Consider the following 25872-nt stretch of genomic DNA (forward strand, 5'->3'; position numbering starts at 1 on the left):
CACCAGTTTCTATCAAGATTTCAGTTGTAATTCCATCTTCCTCCGGTAGCATTCCTATTGTTCATGGATTTTATTGCTTTTGCCATTTATTCTGGTACATCATTGATGATTTCTTCTCGCTTGTCCTCTGCTGGATTATGCCCAGTGTTATCTGTGTTTGCATATAATTTCATGTAGAAGTCCTGCACTCTCTTTATGATAAGTGCACAGACTTTTATTGTTGATCCATTGTCTAGTTTGAGTGCAATGATTTGCTTCTTTCCAACCATAAGTCAATACTTTGTCTTCTTTAAGCTTTTGTCATCTTCAGTAGTCTTCTTCACCATATCACAGTTACATTCTCTTACATCTTCAGTTATATGTTTGCGGATTATCTTGCACAACTCTGTATATTCAGTTCTTATTCTCGCTTTTTGGGATTGCTTCCATTCTTGTCGTCTCATCAAATATTTTCTTATCTTGTTTTTTGTTAGTGATTTTCCTGCACTTTCAACCACAATCTTCATAAATTCATCAGAATTGTTTGTTAAAGTATCCCTATGCATTTTGAGCAAGCTGAAGCGATTTTTCAGTTCTAGTTGAATTTCTCTGCTGTTATTTTTCATGTTATTGATGTTGATTGTTTTTGTCTTCTTTTTAATATTTTTTCTTCTCTCCAACTTCACATTCAAATTTAATCTGCAGCGAACCAATCAGTGATCACTCCTCGTGTCGAAACGGTTAAGGACTGTGCAGTCTTCAATCATGTGTTTCTGGGTAGTTGGGATATAGTCAATTTCATTCTTAACCCGACTGGGTCTATTTCATGTCCATTTTTCTATTTGGATTCTTCTTGAAGAATGAATTCATGACGTAGAAGTTTTCATATTCTGCAAATATGTCCCCACGTTTATTCATGTTACCGTACCCATACGTAACAACTGATGGGCACCAATCTTTGCATTGAAATATCCCATAACGATCTTAAGGTGACACATTTTGTTGTTAAGTTTGTGGATTGCTTGGTTGAATTCTTTCACTTCATTGTCTGCGTGACTTGATGTGGGAGCATACTGAACACTTTGAAGCCTGTATCTCCTTGTCAACCGAATGACAATGCCGGCTGCTCTTTCTGATGAGCTTTCATCCTCCAGTATGTTCTTTCTTCATCTTTTGCTAATGATGAAGCCTACTCCACTGATTTGTTCCATTATCTATACCTCTGTAATAGAGTAGATTCCTGCTTTTGAGCTCAATGAGGCCTTCTTCTTTATTCTAACTTCACTAAGGCCAACAATACCGCATTTAATTTTTTCACGTTCGTCTTCCAGTTCTTGTAGTGCTGCTTCACTAGAAAGTCTGGCAGTTGTAAGTTGCTAGGTTTAGGTTTGCATGACAGCTTTTGTTTAACTTCTGGGGATTCTTACCAGCCTCTGTCTTCATGCCTTATTCCTGGACACTGTCAAGCCCATGGACAATCCAGCCTCCAGGGAATGAGGGCCATAGGTTTTTGGTGTTCTCCATATTTGGGGTTTGAGGCCTTAATTGCCATGCTGGCCTTATTTGCATGTTGGCAAGTACCTTTCCCACTTTTGCCAGTGTATTGTACAAGCTTTCGTAGTATGGTTAAACCTTCCAGCACAAGTGCCACTGTATATCTTCGTGTACAACTGTTGGCATCTCGCCACCAATTTGAGGCAGGAAGATAACGATTTGAGGGAAATATAATTGACCAGCACTACTCCAATTCAAATATATTCCCCTCAGTGGGGACTGAAACGTAGATCATTCTAAATAAATATTTAAATTGGAGTAGTGCTGGTCATTATTATTTTTATAATATCTTTGTAGTGATACCATGACCCTCCCTTACTGCGCTTAGTTAGGAGTGCAACGGACGAGTTAAGTATTATTAGCATGTGGAAGCCAAAGATAACGCTTGCTGACATGGAATCCTGATGCATCTTATTTTGCAACATATTCAAACATCCATACAATGAACTGGCCATGGTGCTGAACAATAATAAAATGTTTAATAAACATAACCATTTTTGATGGCAAGTCAAACTCCAAACAATGTATCATCCAGCTGGGTTGCAGCAACTGAGCTTAAGCAATCAATGAAAACATAACATCTTATTTTCAGTTAATGTATCTTTTATATTTAGGGGAACATAATTTTGCCCCCTCACACATTTACGGGGCCGTTGTACTGAGCCCTCACTGATCTATTGTGTACCCTGATTCCCACTTACAAATCCTTACTGCTCCTTCACAAAAAATCTTAATAAAAAAAATAAAAAATAAAATAATATATAATGTTTTAACTATAGGTGGGTAAAGCTGGGTGTGTGAACGTGTGTATCTTACAGAACCTTACATTCCAAAACTATCACTGCAGGTCTTTAGTGCCCCAAGGGAATCTAGTTCTTGGGGAACACCAACAGCTGTACTTATGCAGGAAGGAGAAGAGTGAGAAGCAACTCTGCATTGAGCCAGTGATTGGCTGGGAACCCTGACCTTCCCACTCCTTCCAGAATCCTGTGTGGGGTCATACGGTGTTACACTGAATTCGGCTCTTTCACTCATACACCGTAGTAGCCATAACAGAAAGGGGTGGGAAACTGGGGGTCAGCAGTCAATCAGCTGCTCAATCTAGAGGGGCCATTAAGGTCCTTTCAGCTTATATCCTGCTATGAGATATAGATAGCCATGCAGGGTCTTTAAGGTGTGGGGCCCTAGGTGGCTGCCCATGTCACCTCTGGCAACTCTGCTGTTTTTGTCTTTATCTTCTGCAAACACAGAAATATTCTAGTTTTCACAAAACCTGTACTATAAATCTCCTCAAATTTAGCTTGTTTGAGGTCTTTGTATTGCCCCCCAACATTATTTTTTAGGCCGCCAACACTATTTGTTACATAAATCAGGCTTTTAATGATATGCTTGGCTGATCCATTACTCTGTTTGCATAAATGTACAGAGACCTAATACACCCACTTGCAGGATCTGAACCTCCTAATTTTTTTTGTGTCTATTTCTTCATGCAGATTTTATTATGAGAGACCCACCGTGTTCACTCTGGCTCAGGTGCAGGCGATAGAAAGGGCGAGCATGGCACGAATCATTTGTGACAACACGAGGATCACAGAGGTTCCCCGAAATGTCTTTACAGCAAACGAGTACCCACGAGATTTTGTCAGGTGCTCCCAGATCCCAGTGCTGGACTTATCCCCCTGGAGGAGAAGGAAGAATGGAGCAGGTATGAGGAGGAGCAGAAAGTGTCAATGGGGGAATAGTTGAGGAACGTATTAAGGGATATCTTCAACCTCTTGTATGTCAACAGGACCTGCAAAGCTTGGAAAGCAATGTAAAGCAATACGTTGCAAGCACCACTGGCAGCAAAAGGGTCTAATTAGTTGACCAAAGAAAATTAGTTGACCAAATAATGTACTTTATCAGATAATTATTATCCTCTAGTTTTAGGCGCTTGGCTAACAATATCCTTATGATTACAAATCATCTGCATTTCACAAATTAAAACATATCACCAATATTCGTTCACCTTCATCCTATGTGGAACTGACCTTTCAGCTTAAAGTGATGATCAGGAATACAAAGGACTGTTTTGTGAGCACAGTTCGGGACTTTCAGTCCATGCTTTGTGCTTGGGATACATTTTTTTAGTGCATGTTAGGGTTGGCGTGGTGATCCAGATATAGTTGCCATTAATTGTAGAGTTTGGTTTGAGTTGGGATTGAGGCTGTGGGTTGGGACTAATAGTGTAAACTAAGTTAGGGTTGGGTCGATACAGTAGGTCACATTTCATTAGCTGTTCTAGAGTAAATTTGGGTGTAGAGAGTATGGGTAGATTGATCAAATAATTTTCCTGTTTTTGATTTCCAGAACCTGAGGATTTCTCCATGTAAACAATGCAGAAGAAAATATATCATTTTATGCAGCTTCCTCCTTCTATCATAATATATATCTGGGATATAATCATCTTTTTAAAATATGTAACATTATAACAATATACATAACTGGGGCCCTGTATCAACGTATGCAAAAGTTTGTTTTAACACACATGCTCCAAGCTACAACAAGCGTATTGCTCATGTTTCTTACATCTGCAACAGTTTGCTAAACTAGGATGTTTCTGCCACCTTAGAAATGGCACATTTTGAGACGCAGAGAAAAGCGAGAAAATGTATACAGAGGCTCACAATTTCATGCATTTCACTGTAATCTGTGCGTCATGTTATTTTTCCCTAGTTCCTCCAATTGATGGTCCCACATTGCAACCTGTCACACACACACGGCAAAAAACGACAATACTGATTTACATTGAGGCGCAGAGGAGCCAACTGAACATTTTGCTCCAAAATTGTTTAGCACATAGACCCCAATATTTTCTGTGTAATCTGCTTCCTGATTGTCCTCCCTTATTCTATTTTCTGTCAGGACAAGAAAGCATTCATATCTCATATCACATTAGACCATCTTTATTTATACCAGTCTGTGTTATATTTCTCTCAGTGAGGCTCCTAAAATCCTTTCATTGTGTTGTGTTAAAATGTGTAGAATTACCACCAATAAAAAGTTATTCTCTGTATACATTCATAATAGTTGTTCTTTATTCATATTTGAGTGCTTAGCCCAGGGCTATCAAGTACACAAGCCGGCTGCGGCCCACAAGGTGTCGCCATGCGGCCTGCCCGCGCTCAACAGAGTTGCAGAGACAGACCACGATATTTAGACAGTCAGGAATCTACCAAGACACCCTCCAGCAGGCCCCCTCTAACAGCACCCTCCAGGAAGTCCCCACAATTACACAATAAAGGGCACAGTTATTCTGCTTGGGGGTGGGGAGTAGGCAGAACCACTGGACTGGGGGGTAGGAAGCTGTGGAAGTTGGCAGAGGCCTGAGGGAGGATGACAGCCTATGTGTCAACGTTCCAGAGGGCTTGATGTGATGCAGGACTAAGGTAGGCAGTGGATCAGGGGCAAGTTGATGCTGCCTGGTGGGGCCTGGGACGGTAGGGGAAAGAAGTAGGGGTTGGGGCAGGCCAGTGATGGGATGCCAGTCAGTGAGCGGGAGGATGTGAGGAAGGAGTGGGAGGATGTGAGGGAGGGTGGGGAAAGGCATACCTTCATGGGGCCATCTACCTGGGGCCGATTGAGAAGTGAGCTGGCTGGCTCCAGAGCAGTCTGTAGAAAGGGAAAGGTGCACTCACATGACTTCATAGGTACTGCCTCGCGTGCACGCCCTGCACCCGAGCCGGTGCTGCTAATACTATGTAGAGTTCATCCAGGAAAGGTAGATCATAATGGCACTTCAGAGGACTTGATATAATAAAGTGAAAAATGTATTAAAAAGGTGATTGACGTTTCGATCCAGAACGTGGATGCTCAAATAGGTAAAGAATGTTTTTTAAATAGGGTAATAAATAGGGTAAAGAGTGGGTGTGGCCCCGTAACAAACAACGCGTGTTTGTGGCGCCAACATGTAAATGTTTGATTGCTAGGCAGCCATGTCATAGTAATTGTAAAACACACATATCAGTAAAAAGTAGTGTGATATAATGCTATTAATGTGTCCTATTCCAGTGTTTAAAACAAATCTAAATGTACAGAGCTAACATTGACACATAACTAACTAGAGACTAAACACAAGCGTCAGTGAGTGCAATGTTACTCCTAAACATAAAACTGCAACAAAAAACAAATCCATCATTGATATAAGCCCCTGAAATAAACAGGCACTATAAGGTAAAATAGCAAATACATTAATAACTCTGAGGATGGATAAACATACTGTGTCCCTATCGACCTCAACTTTCTCTATAGAGTAGAATAGACTTGTACAAAAAGGGATATAGTCTGGTAGAGTGGATATCTACCGAGGAATATAGTAAAAATGATCAAAAGTGGATGCAACTGAAGAGATTTACATTGCACTGGACCACTAGAGAATGGCAGCAACATATATTAGTAGAAGGACAATATAACTTAAATCATTGGAAATTTGTGGTCCCAGATTTGTGCAATTGTCAACCAATCCTAATACCATCGTTAAACGGCAAACATTGCATTAGACCACTAGAGATAAATATAATCTCACATATAAATAAAGGAGCATTAAGTCCTTCATTGTCAAAGACATGCGGTCCTAGATTATGCAAACACAAACCAATGCTAGTTTATGCTATTCAAAAGACTTTTGACCAATCCTGATTTCAGTGAGGTAAATGAAACATTGAAAACAATAGGATACCACACTGCCTTAAGTCACGTAGCGGATGACTCCACATATTATGGACAGCACTGTGGTCTATGGAGTAGGGACAAGAGAGGGACCATAGTTGTGTACTTTAAGTCATGTTAGCAACCTAAGGATGGTGCCACTACCGGTACCTCTGTAATCCAAATGTTCAAAGTCATAGTCCAGGATCCACTTATACATATAAATTCAAATCAAAATATCCATGAAATAGGGACTACAGTATGTCTCCAAAACATCAAAGATTACTATATTGTTGGTCAGAAAAAACTTAACAAATGTTATATACATAATATTCAAAAATATCTACTGTAAATGTATACATCAACTTGATACAGGTTGTGGAAAGTTAAATAATCCTTTGTCTTAATGTGAACCACATACAGTATGTCCTATCTAGTTAAATGCAAATAATAGACTGTACCCATAACTAGAACTACTAGTGCTGGATATATATTGTCTATAATTGTAATATGCCTTGAAATGAGCTGAATATTGCATGGTATTCCTCTGACAACTCTGACAACTAAATGCTATGTAAAGAAACAAGAATAAGAGTTCATCATTGAGGTCCCGTGGAGCTACTGTGACAAGATCGAAATATCCACCGGGCCTCCCAGTGGTGGAGAAGACGTTTCATATCTCCCCCTCGTGTTGGAGTTCCTACATAATCAATATTCATGTAGCGTAAAGTTACCAACTGATGTCCCTTAGGAACTAAATGTTTCGCAACTGGTTTCTCAGTAGTTCTTCTCAAGAAGGCAAGGTGAATTCTGGATCTATGGTTATTTATTCTCTCTCTGAGTGTCCTGTCTGTCTTGCCTACATATACAAGTCCACGATGGCAAAAAATCAAGTAGATGACTGAAGAGGATTGGCATGTGACATGATGTTATATCCAAATTTATTTGCTCGAATGAGGATGTTTAAATTGTGTGCCTGTTATTACACCATTGTGACACGTCATACACCCTCTACATACAAAACATCCTTTAGTAAGAGAACGTAAACAAGTTTGTGGAAAGAATTTGGTATATAATTGCCAGTTGGATCTCTGTTCACCAAAAGGTAATTCAATTTTTGTTTCTTTTGTATCCAAAAACGAGGTTTAAACTTCATATATGGAGCAAGTTTCGTATCCGTTTCTAGCATAGTCCAATTATCAAGTACTACCTTTCTAAGGCCATTTAAAAGTTTAAATGTGAATTTATTTAGATAAAAATGAGTAACAGTGTGACTCACATGTAAATAGCGGCTCTGATGAGCCTGACGAAGGATTACCATATCAGAAACGCACAGCTCATGCAGAGACCTGGACCTGGAGCGTTTTGACTGCACGAGGACACCGTAGCTGACGCCTTCACTTCGGGATCGCAGTTCTGTGTATCGGACGCACGCCGGGAGCAGGAGCACACTGCACCGGAGAGCGGGAGACTGGCGGCGTGGTCTCAGAGCAGCTATTTACATGTGAGTCACACTGTTACTCACTTTTATCTAAATAAATTCACATTTAAACATTTTTGCTTGTGGCGCTGTCTTCCATTATATACCCACTGGGAGGCTACACGGGTGGAAGATACAGAAGCTAGACTGTGTGATTTGTTGCATGGAAGGAGCAGCATAGGAATAAAGATACCTTTACAGAAAGCCGGTACCACACATGGCCGTGTGAGTACATATATTGATTATTCCCCTATTATCCATATGTGATTTCATTGCGTTGCTTTATTTATTTATTATCAATATTTTATTGTGATATTGGTTTGCGCCCCCCCTGTCTCTTTCTTTTGCATATCTTATATGAGGATCGTGGGAAGATCCTCTTCGGGCTAAGCAGCATACCGAGATCTGATTTGTTGGTTTGGTATTTTCTAGACCGTGTTTACCTGTACATTTACCTGTCATTTTGTGCTATTGTTGTGGCAAGGGAGCACCCCAGTTTACCTATACCACTTCACTTTATGTACTATAAAGGCAGTTAGTATGTGTAAGAAGCACTCTTGATGAAATCGCAAATCGATGAAACACGTAGAGTGAGCTGCTGTGAGAAGGCCGCTGACATAGTTTGTCTTCTGCTTCTGCCTATCATCCCGGGATACAACCCGGAAGAGCGGGAGCTGATCGTGAGAGACGCGGAGAACGCCAGGGAAGGTAGCGGTGTGAGCGCCATCAATTCTGTGCAAACTGTGTTCAAATGCTTTTAACTATTTGACAAAGTCAAGTGAAACAACAAGAATCAGGACCAATGCAACTTGGGATGCCCCTAGTCAATGGGGACAAAATTACATAAGCAAAGGCATGGGTGCTATAGGCAGAAAACTTAGTCAGGGCAACAGCGTAATAAGCAAGTAGGGGTCCGTGAAAACCAAAAAAGAGATGCTAGAGGATTATTGCAAAAAAAGTCATTTAATGAATGAAGACTGTCACAGAGCTCCAACGTTTCGGTGCAAGCACAATCATCAGGGATACAATACAAATTACACAGCGCCCTTAAATAGTGTCCAAAAGCACCACACCACAGTCACCCACCTCCAAATGGGAGTCAAACCTAGACGAGACCTAGAAGATGAGGACTGGATGGAGATTTTTAAACCAGTGGCCAAAAGTTCCATATGTACAACATTGAAGGAGAACTCATATAAGGTATTGAGGTGGTATCTCATTCCACTAAAATTGTCTAAAATTGTCCCGTTTTACTCCCCCTTTTGCCCGAGGCAATGTGGAGAGCCGGTGGACTTGTTTCACATGCTGTGGTCCTGTCCTCGAATAGCCCCTTTATGGGAACTGTAGGCGGACGCTCACAGAGGTATGCGAGGGAGACTGATCATAGTGAAATTAAATAAGCCTTTTATTGCGCCTGTTTCCTTAACATCAGGAAACCATCCAAACAAGGGGTAAACAAAGCTTCTATTCACTTGGGAGTATTTCTAGTGAAATACTATGCAGTTCACAACTCCCTTAGATAAGCATGTCTCCCAGCCCCAAACATATAGCATGAAATAAGCAGATATAGAAAGTCTCATAAATGAAAGTCTTATCTGTTCCTTGTGGTTTGGAGGGAAAATTTTCTCTGTCCCTGGTTCAGCTCCCTTTTCCTCAGGGTGTGTCAGCATTCAGGGTTAGAAGTTTCCCCTGTGTCTTGAAAGCAGCTCTGCTGTTTCTTATGGCAGGGCTCAAGACAAGTGTCTCCAAGTTCAGCTCAGGTGTGAGCTAAGGAGTCTCACTTCCTGTCTCAAAAGACAGGCTTTTCTAAGCCATCTAATCAGGCAGGTGGTGTTTGTTAATTGACTACCAGCAGTTAACCACCACACTGCTGGATTAGAGGTACATTACCTGAACAGGGATAACTCCCCTGTTACATACCTCCCCTGTTTGTGGGAAGCTCGGGCTTGCCACGGCCAAAGCCCATCCTTCCACTCTCATTCTAGATATCTCTGTGACTTGAATGAGAGTGGATGGAGGAAGAGAACCCTCAGTCCTGCTGGTATTGGAGCCCTTTCTCCAGTTTATTCGTGTCTCCTCCTGAAGGTGCTTGAGATCAGCACTCCTCAGTCGCTCGAGGAGGACTTTTTCTAAGTATAGTCTTTTTGCTACGTGCGCGGTCATGAGATTTCCCTCGCGTCGGGTGCTCGTCTTATTGTAGACATACTGTATGGCAGCAGTTGCAGAGCGTTTAAAAACAGCCCTTTGAGTTTTCCGCTCTTGAAGCTGTCTCTCTGCCCTTTTCCCACTCAATGGGGTTGCTAGTTCAGCCTCTTTGGGGTTAAGTTGCAATTCCACACCCACTTCCAGAGAATGTCCCATCTTTCCAGCTTCATCAGCTAAGGATTCTTCTGGTTTTGATTCAGCACGTGTACCTTCTTTTGTTGCCTGTTGGGTGGCTGAAGGTTTTGCTAGTGCTTGTTTAGGTGGTTCAAATTTTGCAACCCTGTCTTTCAGATGAGCGGTATTCCCAGCTCTCACTGTACCCTTGTCTTCTTGGGTTTTTGAGGCTGTGGGATACTGACGCTTAGTCAGGGTCAATACTTGTCCTTGTAGGACTGTAATCTCATCCGCGAGAGATCCCTGTTTTTTGAGTGCGTCTTGCAAGTCTCTTCTCAGGGAATTTATCTGCATGCTTTGCTTTCTCTGAACTTGCTTCACATTTTTATTGCATTGTGAAGCACTATGAATTTCTTTGCTCGGGCCACAGTTACTTGTTTTAGTTTCTGGACCTTCTTGTGCTCCCTTTTGTGCCAGGCCACCTGGGTTCTAAGCTTGGCCTCTAGCGATGCTTTGGTGATGCTCAGGGTAGCCTTCAGTTTCTCATGCTGCTTTGCGGGGACATACTGGGTCATCAGACGTTCCTGCAGCACTTGAATTTCTTTAACAGCCTGCAGATTTTCTTCCTGCAGAGTTCGCTGCTTCTCCTCGGCCTTCTCGAGGTGCATACGCAGACCTTGCAGTTGGTTCTGCAGTCGGTGCTCTGCTTCAAACTTCTCACCTTCCAAAAGTCTATTTATTTCCTTAAGCTCGTGTAGCTTTTCATTCTTTTCCTTGACTTCGTCTGTCAACTGAAAATTTTCTTCTTTCAGTTTTAAGTTTTCTCTTTTTAATCTTGAAGTTTCACCTTTTTCAGTCTCTGTACTATTCAGGGCCTCTTTGCAGTCCTCCTTCCATTTACGCACATCTGCTTTGAGAATGACAGTCTCCTGGCGTGAGACTTCTTCTCTAGGTTGAGGGTCTGAAGCTCCTTCTGAGAGACTTTGAGATCTGTATCAAGATTGACAATAGTTTCTTTAGATATGTCCAGCTCCTCAGTGAGACTGTGTAGTTCCTTTCTGGAAACTTCCAGATCTGTGCGGCAGCTGTTGGTCTCATGATGTGAGGCATCCAGTGCTCTGCGGAGTGTCTGAACCTCTTTCTGAGATACGTCCACCTCTGTCCGGACATTGTTGACCTCTGTTGTGAGGCATTCAGCTCTACGCGAAGATTGTGAACCTCTTGCTGAAAGACTGTCATCTGCTTTAGTGCCTCCTCATACTTCCGCTTCAGCTTAGTCATCATTTTATCAGATTGGCTTTGCTTTTCATCCATGCCGGAAATAGTAGCGTTTGCAGTATCTAGCTCAGTCTTGAGATCGTTCAATTCTGCTCCAGATTCAGAGTACATTGCGAGCACCGTCTTCTGTAACTCAGCATTATCTTCTCTCTCAAGTTTCAATTGTTCTCGAAGTAGATCACAGTCACGCCTGGCAATTTTCAGGGCGTCTTCAGGGCTGGTCAAGGAATCGTCACTCACTGGTTCCGGCTCCGCTTCCCTTGGATGACTGGTTGAGGGTTCCTCACTGTTGGCACCGGACATACACTTCTTTGGGGTACACGACTTCTGCCTTGGGCCCTCTGGATATTCGGTTATCCGTGGGACGAATTCTCCATTTTCTCTAGGCTGCAGGGCATCTCGGTCCCCCTTTTTCTCCATAGGATCTGCGGATGTGTCTGTTCCTTCCACGGTACATGAAGAACCGCTTTTCTTTTTCTTTTTCCGCCTTTTTGTTTTGGATGACACCGTCCCTTCAGGGATACTGGGGTCTCCATCTTCATTTGAAATTTTAGCAGCGTCACTGGATCCACCCGGCTTTTCTTGCAACTGTAATAGCTGACGGAAATATTCGGTGATCCACTGCTCCCGCTCTTTCTCCTGCTGATCATATTCGTCAAAGGGAGCGGTCTTTTCGATTCGTGCCAAGTTCAGGCACCCCCACCATTCTTGGGGTGTTTTGTGCTGTGACTCGGTTCGGGTTCCCCGTAAGAGATGTCTTCCTCTTTATTGGACTTGAAGGGCCACTCTTCCGTGGGGTAGGGTTCATTACAGGAACGCTGCATCTTGTCCTCCATTTTTAGGCTATCAGGTGTAATTTTCTTCCTGACCTCAGGAGGCACTATTGCAGCTGTTGCCACTGTATTTGCTAGAACCCCCAATTGGGGTAGTCCTACAGGTGGGCATATTTTGCTTGTAGAGGTCGTAGCTCTCACAGGCATCTCTGTAGACTTTTTCTTTCTTGGGTAAGTTTTACAATATCAGCAGTCCTGTGCATGCATTTTCTATCATCAGGTATACAAGATGTGCAGTTGCTAGGTAAAAACGTCTATTTGCTTTACACCATTTACTTGCTATGTATAATCTCTCATTAGGTATGCTGAATGTGCAGTTGCTAGGTAAAAACTTCTGTTTGCTTTACACCATTTACTTGCTAGGTACAATCTCTCTGCTTCAGCCAAATAATGTGATTTTCTGTTTGAGTTCAGTCTCAACTTTGGGTATTATGACATTCACTCTTCACACTTTGGGATACCTTTTACACAGTTCAGCAATTCCTTTTTTTCTAGTAGGCAATTTTAACCTCAGCACTTGTTTACTGAAAATTCCCCTGCTTCAGCACAGTCTTGCATCAATTTTCACATTTTTCTGCATATACTCCATTCACTTTTTACTTAATAGATATTTATACATATATATTTAGGCACTGTACCGTGTATGATTTTCACTGGATGTGCTAAAACTGAGCTTTGTCTGTGTTTTATGTGCTGTCTCTGGTTTTAAATATACTCCATTCACAACTGGTAGTCCTATGCGGTGTGGCAGCCTTTACTTGCAGAATCAGTACCGCTCATGGGTCACCATCTGTATTTACTGCTTCAGCTAAACATTTGAAAATAACAAACGACTATCCCTTTCAAGGGCTAACTCCCTTCTTGAACCCTGACTATGGCTGGAAGGCAAACCCCCTATTTCAATGACCATATTACACTTTATTTTGATAGGCAAATAAGGTTTTACCTGCTTCAGCAGTCTCTCTCTCTCTCCTCTTGGGATTGGGGAAAAGAGTCCATCTGTGGTTTTGTAAGTTTCAGTGCAGTGGTGTGTATCACTTTAACTATGATCTCTGCTGCATGAGATGTTTTTTTTTTTTTTTACGTTGCTCAGACTGTTTGTAGGCAAAAAGCATAAAAAAAAATTCACAGCCAAAACTCCAGGTTCCTTAACTTCAAGAACCCCCTCTCGTCCCACTTCTGACACCATATGTAGGCGGACGCTCACAGAGGTATGCGAGGGAGACTGATCATAGTGAAATTAAATAAGCCTTTTATTGCGCCTGTTTCCTTAACATCAGGAAACCATTCAAACAAGGGGTAAACAAAGCTTCTATTCACTTGGGAGTATTTCTAGTGAAATACTATGCAGTTCACAACTCCCTTAGATAAGCATGTCTCCCAGCCCCAAACATATAGCATGAAATAAGCAGATATAGAAAGTCTCATAAATGAAAGTCTTATCTGTTCCTTGTGGTTTGGAGGGAAAATCTTCTCTGTCCCTGGTTCAGCTCCCTTTTCCTCAGGTTGTGTCAGCATTCCGGTTTAGAAGTTTCCCCTGTGTCTTGAAAGCAGCTCTGCTGTTTCTTCTGGCAGGGCTCAAGACAAGTGTCTCCAATTTCAGCTCAGATGTGAGCTAAGGAGTCTCACTTCCTGTCTCAAAAGACAGGCTTTTCTAAACCATCTAATCAGGCAGGTGGTGTTTGTTAATTGACTACCAGCAGTTAACCACCACACTGCTGGATTAGAGGTACATTACCTGAACAGGGATAACTCCCCTGTTACAGAAACAAATTAGCATTTGGCTACAGAGGATTTTGGACCTCGAAATACAGCTGGACCCCTGGTTAGCCAGAGCAGAGCAGAGAATAAATTAGCTGCTCATTTTGCAACAGCTATGAGGTGCGAGATCGCAGCATTGTGGAATTAAAACACAATTCCATCTATTCAAAAGATTCGGAACAGAATTTGGTTTGTCTGCCAGATGGAAGTTGACATGTTTAGTTAATGACTCTGGCCCAAATCTCCAAAAAGGTCTGGCTGCCTTGATTGATTCAGACGGACATCCTAGGGGTGAGCAATGCTACCGTTTGGCTCTGACAGGATTAAGTGCATTCTCCTTCAAATCGTAAGTAATAGGTAAGGGAATGTAACGGAATGGTCTAGCCTAAGCTTCATATAGGGACGGACAAGGGGTCTTCTCACAGGGATAGGCTTGGTTATTAAACTGGGGGATATGTCAGAGGATCCGCCGGATGGAAGAAGATAAAGCACAGTGTCTTCCAAAAACGAAGAAGCTGGCAGGGCTCCCCTTCCCCCTCTCTTCCCTAGCCATGGTGATGTTTTGTGTGTCAGGAGGCATGGACGTGGCGTTTATATAAGAATGTTTACGTGACAAAATGTACAAATGCCTGTTATGCCTATTGAAAAAACCCAATAAAATTTGAAGTTGAAAAAAAAATACAATATAAAATACAATACTATAATACTATCTGTTGATTGTCATTGTGGTTACCTATGCCCTCAATGGGGGCATATATAGCCACATTGGCAACCAATGGGCAACCTACTACCCACCCCCTCTACCCCGAACAACCCCACCCCCCCTCCCAAACACTCAATAATGGGCAAAATCCCTATTATTCAGATCTGGATAATAGTGCTCTTTCCCATAAACCATTATCCAGCAACCCTATAGTAAATGCCAACATATATAGTAGATTGCTGTAGGTTCTAATTCTTGGTGTCCCTGATATGGTTGATAACCATATGGTAAGTAATCATACACCCACTCATTTTTTGTTGTTCAGCAATCTACTATATATGTTGGCATTTACTAAGGTTATTATTCTAATCATCAATACCATCAAAAAAGTACATTCTGTTCAAATAATATAAAGTCAGTATATATTGACATTGTAGGTTACAAGAGCATACCTAAACGCAGTTTGCTCCACTAGGGGGTCACTAGTAAGTTACCCTATAAGTTAATGTTGTTTAGTATTAAAGCCACATCAATCTAACAATCGGCCTTTAAATCTCTTTTTATCATACTCATACGCTCTCTATTTAGTGGCGAACATTTAGGAAAAGCAGTAATGGTTAATACCAGCACTTAGTTATTGCTGCTTACCCATATAGGGGTTCTGTTCGCTTTTCGGAAGACAAAAGGATTCTACCGTTATCTGGTTGCACCAGGATTAAAGGTGAACATATACTTGTTCCTACAGGAACACATATTACGGACGAACATATTACTTATATATGTATCCGATAGAGACGGATTGAGTAAGTGGTTCCATTGAGACCTTTAATGTTGTATAGTCTAATATTATTTTAAATATCTACTAATAAAAATTACATATTAATAAAACAATCACAACATCGTGGGGAGTGCTACACCAGGGGCCTTTCTTTTAACCTATGTCTCTTCATAGGTATTTCCTTCCATTCCGAGTTAGTCTGTTGCAGCATGGCAATTCTTTTTACTGGAACTAGTATTCAAAAAGTCCCCCATTGTGAATTTTAATTTGTATTTATTCTTACAGGGTACAAAACAGTGTGCATAAATGGTTAGAACACAATGAATGTCTATCCTTAGGAATTTGCTATTTAATGTTTGGTGCCAAAGGGCTAAAGTAACTAAGGTTGAGAAGTGAGGAGTAGTGCAGAGCCAAAAAGAGCAAGGAGAGGATCCAACTGATGCAAAAAATATTTATTGGAATACCCAAAGAATGGAGGATAACCTCCTACGCATTTCGAACTATGTTCTTTCTCAAGGAGTTAAAATCACTGGCGTTCTGCAGTCTTTTTAAACCTAAATGTTGCGCTCCGTTTTGTGCCAAAAACAGCGTAGTGATGTCACGGCGCACATCTCAAAGTGCATGCGCACTGATCTGCACTATCCCCTGACATCAATACTGCTCTGGGAGAGAAAAGGAACGGAGCAACAAAAGGTTCAAAAAAAGAAAAAAGCAAAGCTGAAACAATCATACAAAAAAACTCCAATACCAAGACTAAGGTCGGAATCCGCACCCTGCTACAAGAGCAGGCAGAGAAGAAAACGCCCACCGTCATTGGCTATAAGGAGACCCAATGAAAATAGTTCAAACAGATATATACCCAATGATCAAAGTCATACAATGTTAACAAAACTATATCCATATGACATAAACAAAACTAAATAATATCCACATAACCATATTAATAATTCTACAGACTACAAGAACACAAGACTAACACAGCATAAACCTAATTACAGGCAATAGAAAAGATGAAACTAAAAACAATTATAACTAAAAACAAAATGTTTGTGTTTAATAGTAAACCTCATGCTTATTCTTTGGTGACTCATCGATGAATTAAAAGATATAATTAAGTGCATATGAAGTGAATATAAACAAAGAAATACATAAAGAATAACTCAAAAAGAAAACAATTTGAAATATTGCTATTGAATAAATTAATACATAATATGGTACCTGAATAACTAACTAAAAAAAAAAAAACAAGTAACTAACCTAATGTTACAGTGAGCTGAGACTGGGTCTTAAATGATTTAATCCTACTTTACACACAGTGCCATTCTCATTAGGAAACTTCTTTAAAGTAACTCAGTTATCATCAATGTTTCTTACGTTTGAAGAATTGGAAATTAAAATATTGCATATGTCATCAAGATTAAGGCTGCGCTTGTAGTACCGGCGACGCGACATCGCGGCAAAACAAATGTATTGCCGCTGTCGCGTGCGCTTATAGTAAGCGTGACGCGACGGAGCGACGCGAGATTTGGAAGCCGGTCAAATTTGATTTTTCAGAGGCTGTCGCCAAATGTGACAGCCTCTGAACCAATCAATGGCCAGGTCGCTTGCGACGTCGCTGCAAAGTGAAACACAACTTTCGCGGGTGGCGATGGCAACGGGTAACGTCATCCGCCGCGTCGACGTCGCACGCACTATAAGCGCGGCCTATGAAGGCAAGGTAATTATGTGTAATTAAAAAAACCTGAACTGACGAACGTCTTTTAAATTGTACTTTAAGTACACATAGTTTACTCATATTGTAAGAGATGGACTTGACACTTGTTCAGTACAATATTTTTTATAATAATAGTATGTATGAATTTATCATAAATAAACAAAATCAGCAATTACTATTCACAATTATTTTCATATCAAATACATTTCTCATATTTAAATGTCAAAATCTACCAATTACAAACTAGATACAATTAGAAGTGACAAATACCCACAAAATGTACAACCAAGAGAAAGAACTCATGGGTGCATTTGCATATGTCACAGGTACCCACAAGTCTTTCATTCACTCCAATGTAATAACATGGATAAAACGCAGACACAGATTCTGCATGAGCATCCTGGACTTGCCACCTTTAGCTATCCATTGTTATGTGTTCTAGGAACTCCAAGTGAAATGTATAGAGAGCTAAACGTGTCCAGGGTGGACATTTGCATGCCATTACCCACAAATCTTGTCTGTGGTGTAACCACTCCAGTACATGACATGCTGGTTGAATGAAGAAAGCTTGGGGGATCTGTGAAAGAGGTACAAATTCAACATTGGCTTCTGTATCTAACTTGTTTGGTTAAAATGTAAACAACACTATTAAAATGGGAAACAATTAAAATATGTGCAGCTAAGATATACTTTAATTGTATTAGTATTATTTGAATGTTGATTCATTGCATAGAATGTTAATCTACAGATATATAATGTACCGATTTCTCATCATTACATATGAAACTCTAAACATATAAATAAACGTGTGACAGGAAATGTAACTTGGAGAGGTTTTGCTCTACGATCTTAAACTTACACCACTTTTACCACACAGTACAATGTTATTTTCACGCGTATTGATTTAATTAAGCTGTTCAGCTGTGTCCATGGAAAAGAAATGCTATGTAATTGTAAAATACACTAAGATGTCTGAAACAGTATATCCAATACAATTGTATTATTCCAGTAATACTACTTTATTATCCAAAGTGCTAGACTAAAACAGTTAGAGATAATTACACATCAAGATTGTCTAGAGCAATTATTGTCACTCCAAGACAAGCCTATTTCAAGTTGCTGTTGGGGATATTTATCAGAGTATAATACAGGACCACCTACATTGAACTCACTTTAATAAAAGTAGGATTTAAAAAACATCAGCCATGAAATTGGATTTGTTCGAATTTCTCTTTTTCCTATAGCTATGTCATTCTAGTTATCACCAGTGTGTGGCGCTGTCTCCCAATAAACAGTAGTATAATCTACACAGAGTGGTTTTTGAGACCGTACAGAAAATGAATATCATGCATGCACACATTCCTAGCATTGGTAGAATATGCATTAATGTCGAACTATTAAAACAGTTCAACTTTTTTTTAGATATAAATCTTAATTACTTTCGTCGGTTCTTTCTTGCTTTGGAGGAATGTCATATCTTCACTAATAATTAACATTTCAGATTATCCAAACACGAAACTAGAATGTAAATCAGAATAGATGGTATAGTGATTATATTGTGTTGTACTATAAGCAGGGCTGGCGCAAGGGTTTCACGCGCCCTAGGCGAAACTTAACATTTTCGCCCCAGTTGTATTGTGTCTTCCCTGTGCCGGCCACCTCCGTTCTGCCGCCCTACGTCTCCTTCAAAATTGAGCGTCAAATGACGCCGCAGATATCACAACCGACGTCACACGGCGTCTTCTTGCCATGGCAACTGTGACGTGAAATGACGTCATGGCGTTGCGTTACCATGGTAATGAGACGCCGTGCGACGTCACGTTGGTAACATCTGCGGCGTCATTTGACGCTGGATTCTGAAGGAGAAGCAGGTCGGCAGGCACAGGCGGCAGACCCATGCAAGTGCCTAAGGCGTAGCTATTGGGGCTGCAGGGGGTGCAATTATTGTTAATGCGCCCCTAGGACCTTTGCGCCCTAGGCGGTCGCATAGGTTCGCCTAATGGACGGGACAGTCCTGACTATAAAGGATCACTACATTGACATTTAAATTTACAAACAGATTTGTGTTTATGGGAAAAAATAGCTCTACTATTTTTCTCCTAACATGAAACAGTATAAACTATTTTGAAAATGATGTCCAAACTGAATTAGGGGCGTACTCTATGTGGTCCAAAGTGCACATTTACTGGACTTGAATGGGAGTTTTCTGCTTCAGACTATGCAGAATAAGAAAAACAAAAAGAACGATTCCTGTGCTCCTACCAATGACGTTGGCTGCAGGCTTATAACTCCTTGGCCAAAGGGTTTTTAACTAAATAACCCTTATTCATGAGATTACTATTTTATTTTAGCCTAATTGGTAGGAGCGCAGGAATCATTCTGTTTGCTTTTCTATATGTAAAGTCTATCTTTTTACCAGCAGCAAACTTCTATAGGGAGGAGCGCGGTAATATGTACAGTCTATGCAGAATAAGACCGTTAGCCTATTTTGCAGTAAGCAGTTACACATACAATTATATATGATGCAGGGCTCTGTCTGGAGTTGAGAGGTCAAATAAAAAAAATAAAAAATGATTTGTAAAGTGTTTGATATTGTATTATTCCACTCAGAAATTTTTCTTCTGACCACGTCAAGATATTGTGTCACGCTGTCATGTTTAAAAAAAATAAAAATGTTGTGGATTAATCATTACTTAAATTTCCACCAGAGATGTTCTAAAGATGTCACATTACAGAAAAGTGTAAGAACCAAGGACATATCTGGTCTTAATGTATGTTTGTACAACATCTAACAATGTACTGTCTATATAATATTGCAATATAATGTATCACTGCTTATTAAATTGTCATTGTATCTTTATAACGTCATGCATAGACTATGCACTTACATGTAACCTTATTCCCCGTAGTGTTTGGAGTACAGTGTCATTTGCTGTAATCTCCAACACAGGACAGGTTCACTCTGGGGTTTTTTTTTGCTTGGAATTCAGCACATAGATTTTGTAACTAACTGAAAAGAAACCAGTCTGAGGGCAATAGAGAAAATGCATTTATTGCTACTTCTCTGAATCTTTAGTACTTCAACCGTTGAATGCCAAGAGAAGCAGCATTCCTCTGAAATGCATTGCAGGCTCCACTGGCATTCAAGCGGTTAACCCATTCAGCGCTGCTAATACTCGCAAAACATTTACAGACACCTCCAACAATGAAAAAGCTAAAGATGAGGGGAAACATAAATTAGTAATCATCTCTCTGCAGACTAGAGATGTGCCAATTAATAACGGTTTGCTTCACACACATGCAGGCAATTTGTTAAAGAAAGCCACACATTTGTAAACTAATTCGCCTAACATAGACGCACCAAGGAGCTTGATAAAAACTTCTGATTACTGCCCATTTCTCAAAAGTGACACATATAATTATGAAGATTGCCTAAGTCCCGTGTGTCAATTTTTAGATGATACAAACTAACTACAATTTCAGATACGTTTGATATGGCTCATAATGTTGTGGCCTAATTTTAAACACTGAGGTTGGGGCTGTGTACAGTACAGTTTTATTTTGCAAATATTGTCATTTTAATTAATTTTTGGGGGTCATGAAAATGTCTGATATTTGCCATATTTGCAAGTCTGTTGCGTCTCTCCATTGTAGACTCTTTCAAAAGTGAAATAATTAGTAACGCACTTAAAAGACTTCATTGAAACATACTCTATATCTAATCTATTATTCAATTGCACATTACCAAGTATTTACTCATGCCACCCAAATGCTAAACATTGCTCATATTCAATCTCCAAAAAATAACCTTGCTACATTATTAGTGTACCATTTTGATACTTCATAATGCTAATTATTTATATACATAATATATGTATTTACCTGCCTGTATCTATTCTTTTTGTAAATAGCATGATTTCACCCCCCCCCCCCAAGGTACCTGCCATTGCTATTGTTCATTTAGTAAGTTGCATGTGTTGATATAATGTACTATGTCATAGTCATAGTCATTTTATTATAAAATACATTCACACACACACAGAGTAGCAATAGTGGTTACCTACAACAAGGGCAGTGCCACGCATACATTTCCATCATTCTTGTTTTCTTATACAGTACATCATACCCAAGGGACCCAATAGAATGCTAACACCTCAGAACAAAATATACTATCACCAATTAGCAGTTTTTATCATGATCATGTGAATCACAGACCCAGTATGGTCTTTCTCCCTCCAGCAGCAAGGAGAGGTGCATGAGAATTGTGCCAGGTAGTGTTAGGACCTGCAGATTGGTCATGCCGTGAAGTGGCTGCAGGCTTATAACCTTTTGGCCAAAGGGTTTAACTAAATTACCCTTACTCATGAGCAGATAAGCACTGAGGTATTGCACTATATGTTGTGTCATTTTGTATGATGAGCTGGCCTTTCTGTTTCTGTTTATACCATCACCAAGGTTTAAAGTACATAGGAAAGGCAAAGGGCATTATTTCCAAAGCTATCCCTCTTCCTTTATTCTGTAGTTCAGGATTATCTGTATAACTCTCTCATCCTTACCTGTCCTTTTCTGTATTGGCTTTATTCATGAACTGTATATTTCCATGTCTCACATCTGTGTACCTATCACTAACCTCCAACCAAGTAGCATTTTCTCTCTCATGTTCTAGTCTATCTTATCCCTGATTATAACTCTGCACTTGTTGTATGTTCTTGCATTTATACTTTATATTAGACATTTTCCAAGACTGTCCAATTTTCTCTTTTTTTTTTTCTCTCTCTCTCTCTCTCTCTCTCTCTCTCTCTCTCTCTCTCTCTCTCTCTCTCTCTCTCTCTCTCTCTCACACACACACACACACACACACACACACACACACACACACACACACACACACACACACACACACACACACACACACACACACTTCATATTCCTTACAATTGTGCTCTCCTACTCTCCCTCTTCCTCATCAATTTGCTGTCAATCAACCCTTTCCCGAAGCCAATGAGGATCGGGGCTGTCAACCCGGTCCCGCCCTCAGGAGGTCCAGCTGCCTGGGAGGAGGAGTGGTGAGGAGCAGCAGGAGGGGGGAGTGTTGCAGCTGAAGCGAAATAGAGTTGAATGATTGAACTTTCTTTTTTAGTTTCTCCAGCGCTGGAGCCTTTTATTTTCACCCCCTCCCACTCAGCCACTTCTCTGCAGACCAGTGAGCTCAACCATCCGTTCCTTGGTTGATCATCGCAAAGCTCCTCTAGAAGATGTGGCTGAAGGATCACGGCTGGTCTATGATGACCTTCTTTCTGTGGATTATCTTGTTCTGGGGCAGCCGATCTGCCACCAGCTCCGCTGCTGCTGCTTCTCCTCACAAGCAGGACGAGACGGTCTCCACTCTCAGTGTTTACAGAGCGAGATGCACGTCCAGGTGCCTGAGCCTGCACATCACTCGCATCTCTGCCTTCTTCAAGCACTTCCAGGTACCCCTCACTGGCTCAGGTCCCCTCTCTGGCTCAGAGCCCCTCTCTGGCTCAGAGCCCCCCTCTGGCTCTGGTCCCCTCTCTGGTTCTTGCCCGGTCAGAACGTGTAGCAGCTCTTGTTGCCAACTGCAAGGTCATGGGTCCCAGAGCTTCTAAACGCAGTAAAGTTGTCTTTTTGTTATTAGTTATTTTTTTTTAAAACATTATTTCTGCTGACTTTGTTAGCAATCTCGGTCCAGCTGATCTACACAGGTTAATTCACTCACAGGATTTAATGTACTGTTTGGCAAGTCACAAGGGCATGTCATAGCCCTTGGTGTTGAACAGAAGAGTGCCTAATCAACCTGTGCAGATCCAGTGTGTAGCATCCAACCTTCCCGATCTTTAGATATAAACGCATAGCAATACACATATCATTGTAATGTACGTCTGCTACTGAATGAAGGCTTCCAGGTACATAATATCACATGGGGCAAATTCCCTATTCAGTATTATTCATTAAGAATATCACTTGGGGTGCACATATTACTGATTGCCATACATAGATTTAGTCAGTCCTGCTTTTACTGCGGTCATTTGAATCGGGGTTTCTTAACCCTTTCACTGCCAGGGGGCCAGCACTCATCCCTCTGTCATTGAATAGGTTACTAGAAAGTGCATAGATGATGGGCATACAGCCTTCTTGGAACCTGTTACTGGTGATCAGGATTGTTGGCAGCCCTAGGGATTACATTTTGTTTAAAAAGGCTGCGCAAAAGAGGGTTTCATTTGAAAATAAATTAGCATTTTTTTTGCCTCCTGCAACTTTTGACTGCATGTGGGGGCTGATAATGTGTCAGCATTATATTCACAAACTGCTTATCTCTGTGTCTATTGCTGTCTGCAAGTCTGAGGTGATATCCCTGTCATTCCTCCCTCTTCTCAATACACCTTTGTTTAAACTGGCAAGACTTTGGATGTGTGTAGTGTGTGTATACAGTATATACTGTCTCTATAAATTCTTGTCTTTACTTACCACTTAGATTGTAAGCTCTTCGAGCCAGGGACTCTTTTTTTACCTTTTTAACATTGTTTCATATTACTTTGTCATTTTTATTACTGCTGGAGTATGTGTACATATTGCTTTACAGCAGTAACATATGTGACATAATAGGATTAAGTGGTTCATGCATAAAATTAGACATTAGGAAAAGGAGTCCTTGTTCCGAAGAGCTTACAATCTAAGTGGTAAGTGGAGAGAGCTTTCAGATACAGTATTATGTACTGTACATGCTAGATTTTTTTTTAAAGAACTAGAAGTAGCTACAGTACAATCCCAGTTTGAGTCTTTAAGTACAGGACGCAAGTTAAAGTGTGATATTTTTTAAACATGTTTTAGTGTATATTCTTTATGCAGTTTGACTGATAGGTAAAACTTTTTTGCCATATGGGCTATTTTTGCAGAATCATTTCTGTATGGCAGTCTATGACACCTGTTGACTTTTCAAGTGACAAACGCCGTTTTATAGCTTCAGCATGGTGAAGTCATAAAACTGAGAGGAGGTGGATGGGGATAGTGTTATGTTTAGTCTCATGCACTTAATTGATAACAAAAGACTGAAATGCCCAGTGCTATATCCAAAGTGACAAAATACAAAACACACACACACACACACACACACACACACACACACACACACACACACACACACACGTACGTAGTAAATATATATATGATGTGGTGGGTTTTGGGGTTTCTTGAGCTTGCTGGGATTTGTGTGTTTATTAACTTAATTGATAAGTCAGTATCGGTTATTATAATGTATGTATGTATTAATATTTTTATTTATATAGCACCATCCATGTACGTAGCGCTTCACAGCAGTAATACACGTGATATAATGTTAAAACGCATAATGGGAATAAGCGCTTCAGACATGAAAGTAACAACAGGAAAAGGATTCCCAGTGCCGAAGAGCTTGCAATCTAAGTGTTAAGCGTGGAGAACTTACAGAGACAGAAGGAGGGTGTGCTGGTACGTGCGCCTGCACATTATAATGTGGATTAAACAAACACTAAAGGAAACATTTTATTTTATAAAAATCTAATTTATTAACCGCTGAGATTTAGATTATTGTCATATAACTTAATTAGTTAGGTTGCCATACAAATACATTTACCCCGAGGGGCAATATCTGATCATATTCTAGCATTATCTTTTAATTGCAATCAAAGTATATACAGTACAGCATTGCCAAGCTTTCAAAAGCTGCAGATTGCCATCATGTAGCATATCATGAACCAAAAATGCCATCATAATTGTCTTTCAAGGGTGAAGTAGTGAACTGCAATGACCTGCTCGTGAAATGACTTACATTATAAAACATAACATTTTCTATGAGTTTTGTTTGTAACTTGAAGCAGGATTTCTGTCTGTTTTTCATTTAGAAGTAATCCTTTTCAAAACATTGGTAATAGTGCTTAAATTAACCCCTTTAGATCTCTTTGCCAGACAGCTAACTATGCATAGAGAAAAAGAGTATTTCCCAAGGCTTGGTGCTGTGTAGGAGGTACTTTTTTTTTTTTTATATATACTTTCAAATCTGTAAGAGGCACAAGTTCTTGATCATTTGCTCATACACTCTATTCAGGGGAATGTTGGAGTTTCACAAGTCATTAGTTATTCACGTGTAATGTACAGCATTCAATCAAGCTAGGAAATTGCCTATTGCTACCACAAACCCCAAATCTGCTTTCCTCAAAATAATTTTTTTTCCCAAAAAGAGCATTAGTTCACCAAATTGTAGGAATTTTTAAGCCATCACTGTAAAACTATAGATTGTATTCATCATTTTGTTAGCCAGAAGAAAACTGAATAAACCACAAAGTGAACTGTCAAAGATTCAATCATTTCTGATTGTTAGAACTGTTTCCGCACTTCTCTATTTGTAGTTCTATATAAAAATAAACAATGTAGCGTAGGATGTCAAATACAATATATGTTCATGTTAAGTGACATCAGATTTGAAACCTCTATGCAATCACTTTCTGGCCCAAGCAGCGGTTATGTGATTAATTGATATATGAATCTTGTGTCCCTGTGATCTGCAAGCTCTGAAGTGGAATCAGTCACTGATTTTACTTGGAGAACATTGTTCAGTACATGTCTATGAATGCTGAAAAGAGGATGGAGAAATAAAGTGGGAATCAAGGACTTTAGGGTCAAAAAGATTAACATCACTAAACAAATGTTATTTGTCTAGATGCTTGTTTGCTGAAAATGTCTTTCATAATTGCATGCTCCAGTTGTTCAAAGTACTGTTGGGGAATGCATAAA

The 25872-nt window shown here is 40.3% G+C and overlaps 2 protein-coding genes across 2 annotated transcripts in view; both read left to right on the plus strand.

Annotated features, from left to right (window-relative positions):
• Positions 1-4588, plus strand: part of MPO (myeloperoxidase) — a 28789-nt gene extending 24201 nt beyond the window's left edge. Inside the window, exons 12-13 of the mRNA XM_075594557.1 lie at positions 3027-3238; positions 3883-4588. Of these exons, the coding sequence (XP_075450672.1) occupies positions 3027-3238; positions 3883-3905 (235 nt within the window). The 3' untranslated portion in view covers positions 3906-4588. The remainder of the gene's footprint in view (positions 1-3026; positions 3239-3882) is intronic.
• A 17563-nt stretch (positions 4589-22151) lies between these two features.
• ANOS1 (anosmin 1) overlaps positions 22152-25872 on the plus strand; it is a 208049-nt gene continuing 204328 nt past the window's right edge. Inside the window, exon 1 of the mRNA XM_075594558.1 lies at positions 22152-22556. Coding sequence (XP_075450673.1) covers positions 22341-22556 — 216 coding nt within the window. The 5' untranslated portion in view covers positions 22152-22340. The remainder of the gene's footprint in view (positions 22557-25872) is intronic.

The sequence above is a fragment of the Ascaphus truei genome, chromosome 3 (genome assembly GCF_040206685.1).
Source record: "Ascaphus truei isolate aAscTru1 chromosome 3, aAscTru1.hap1, whole genome shotgun sequence".
In the NCBI taxonomy this organism is placed as follows: Eukaryota; Metazoa; Chordata; class Amphibia; order Anura; family Ascaphidae; genus Ascaphus; species Ascaphus truei.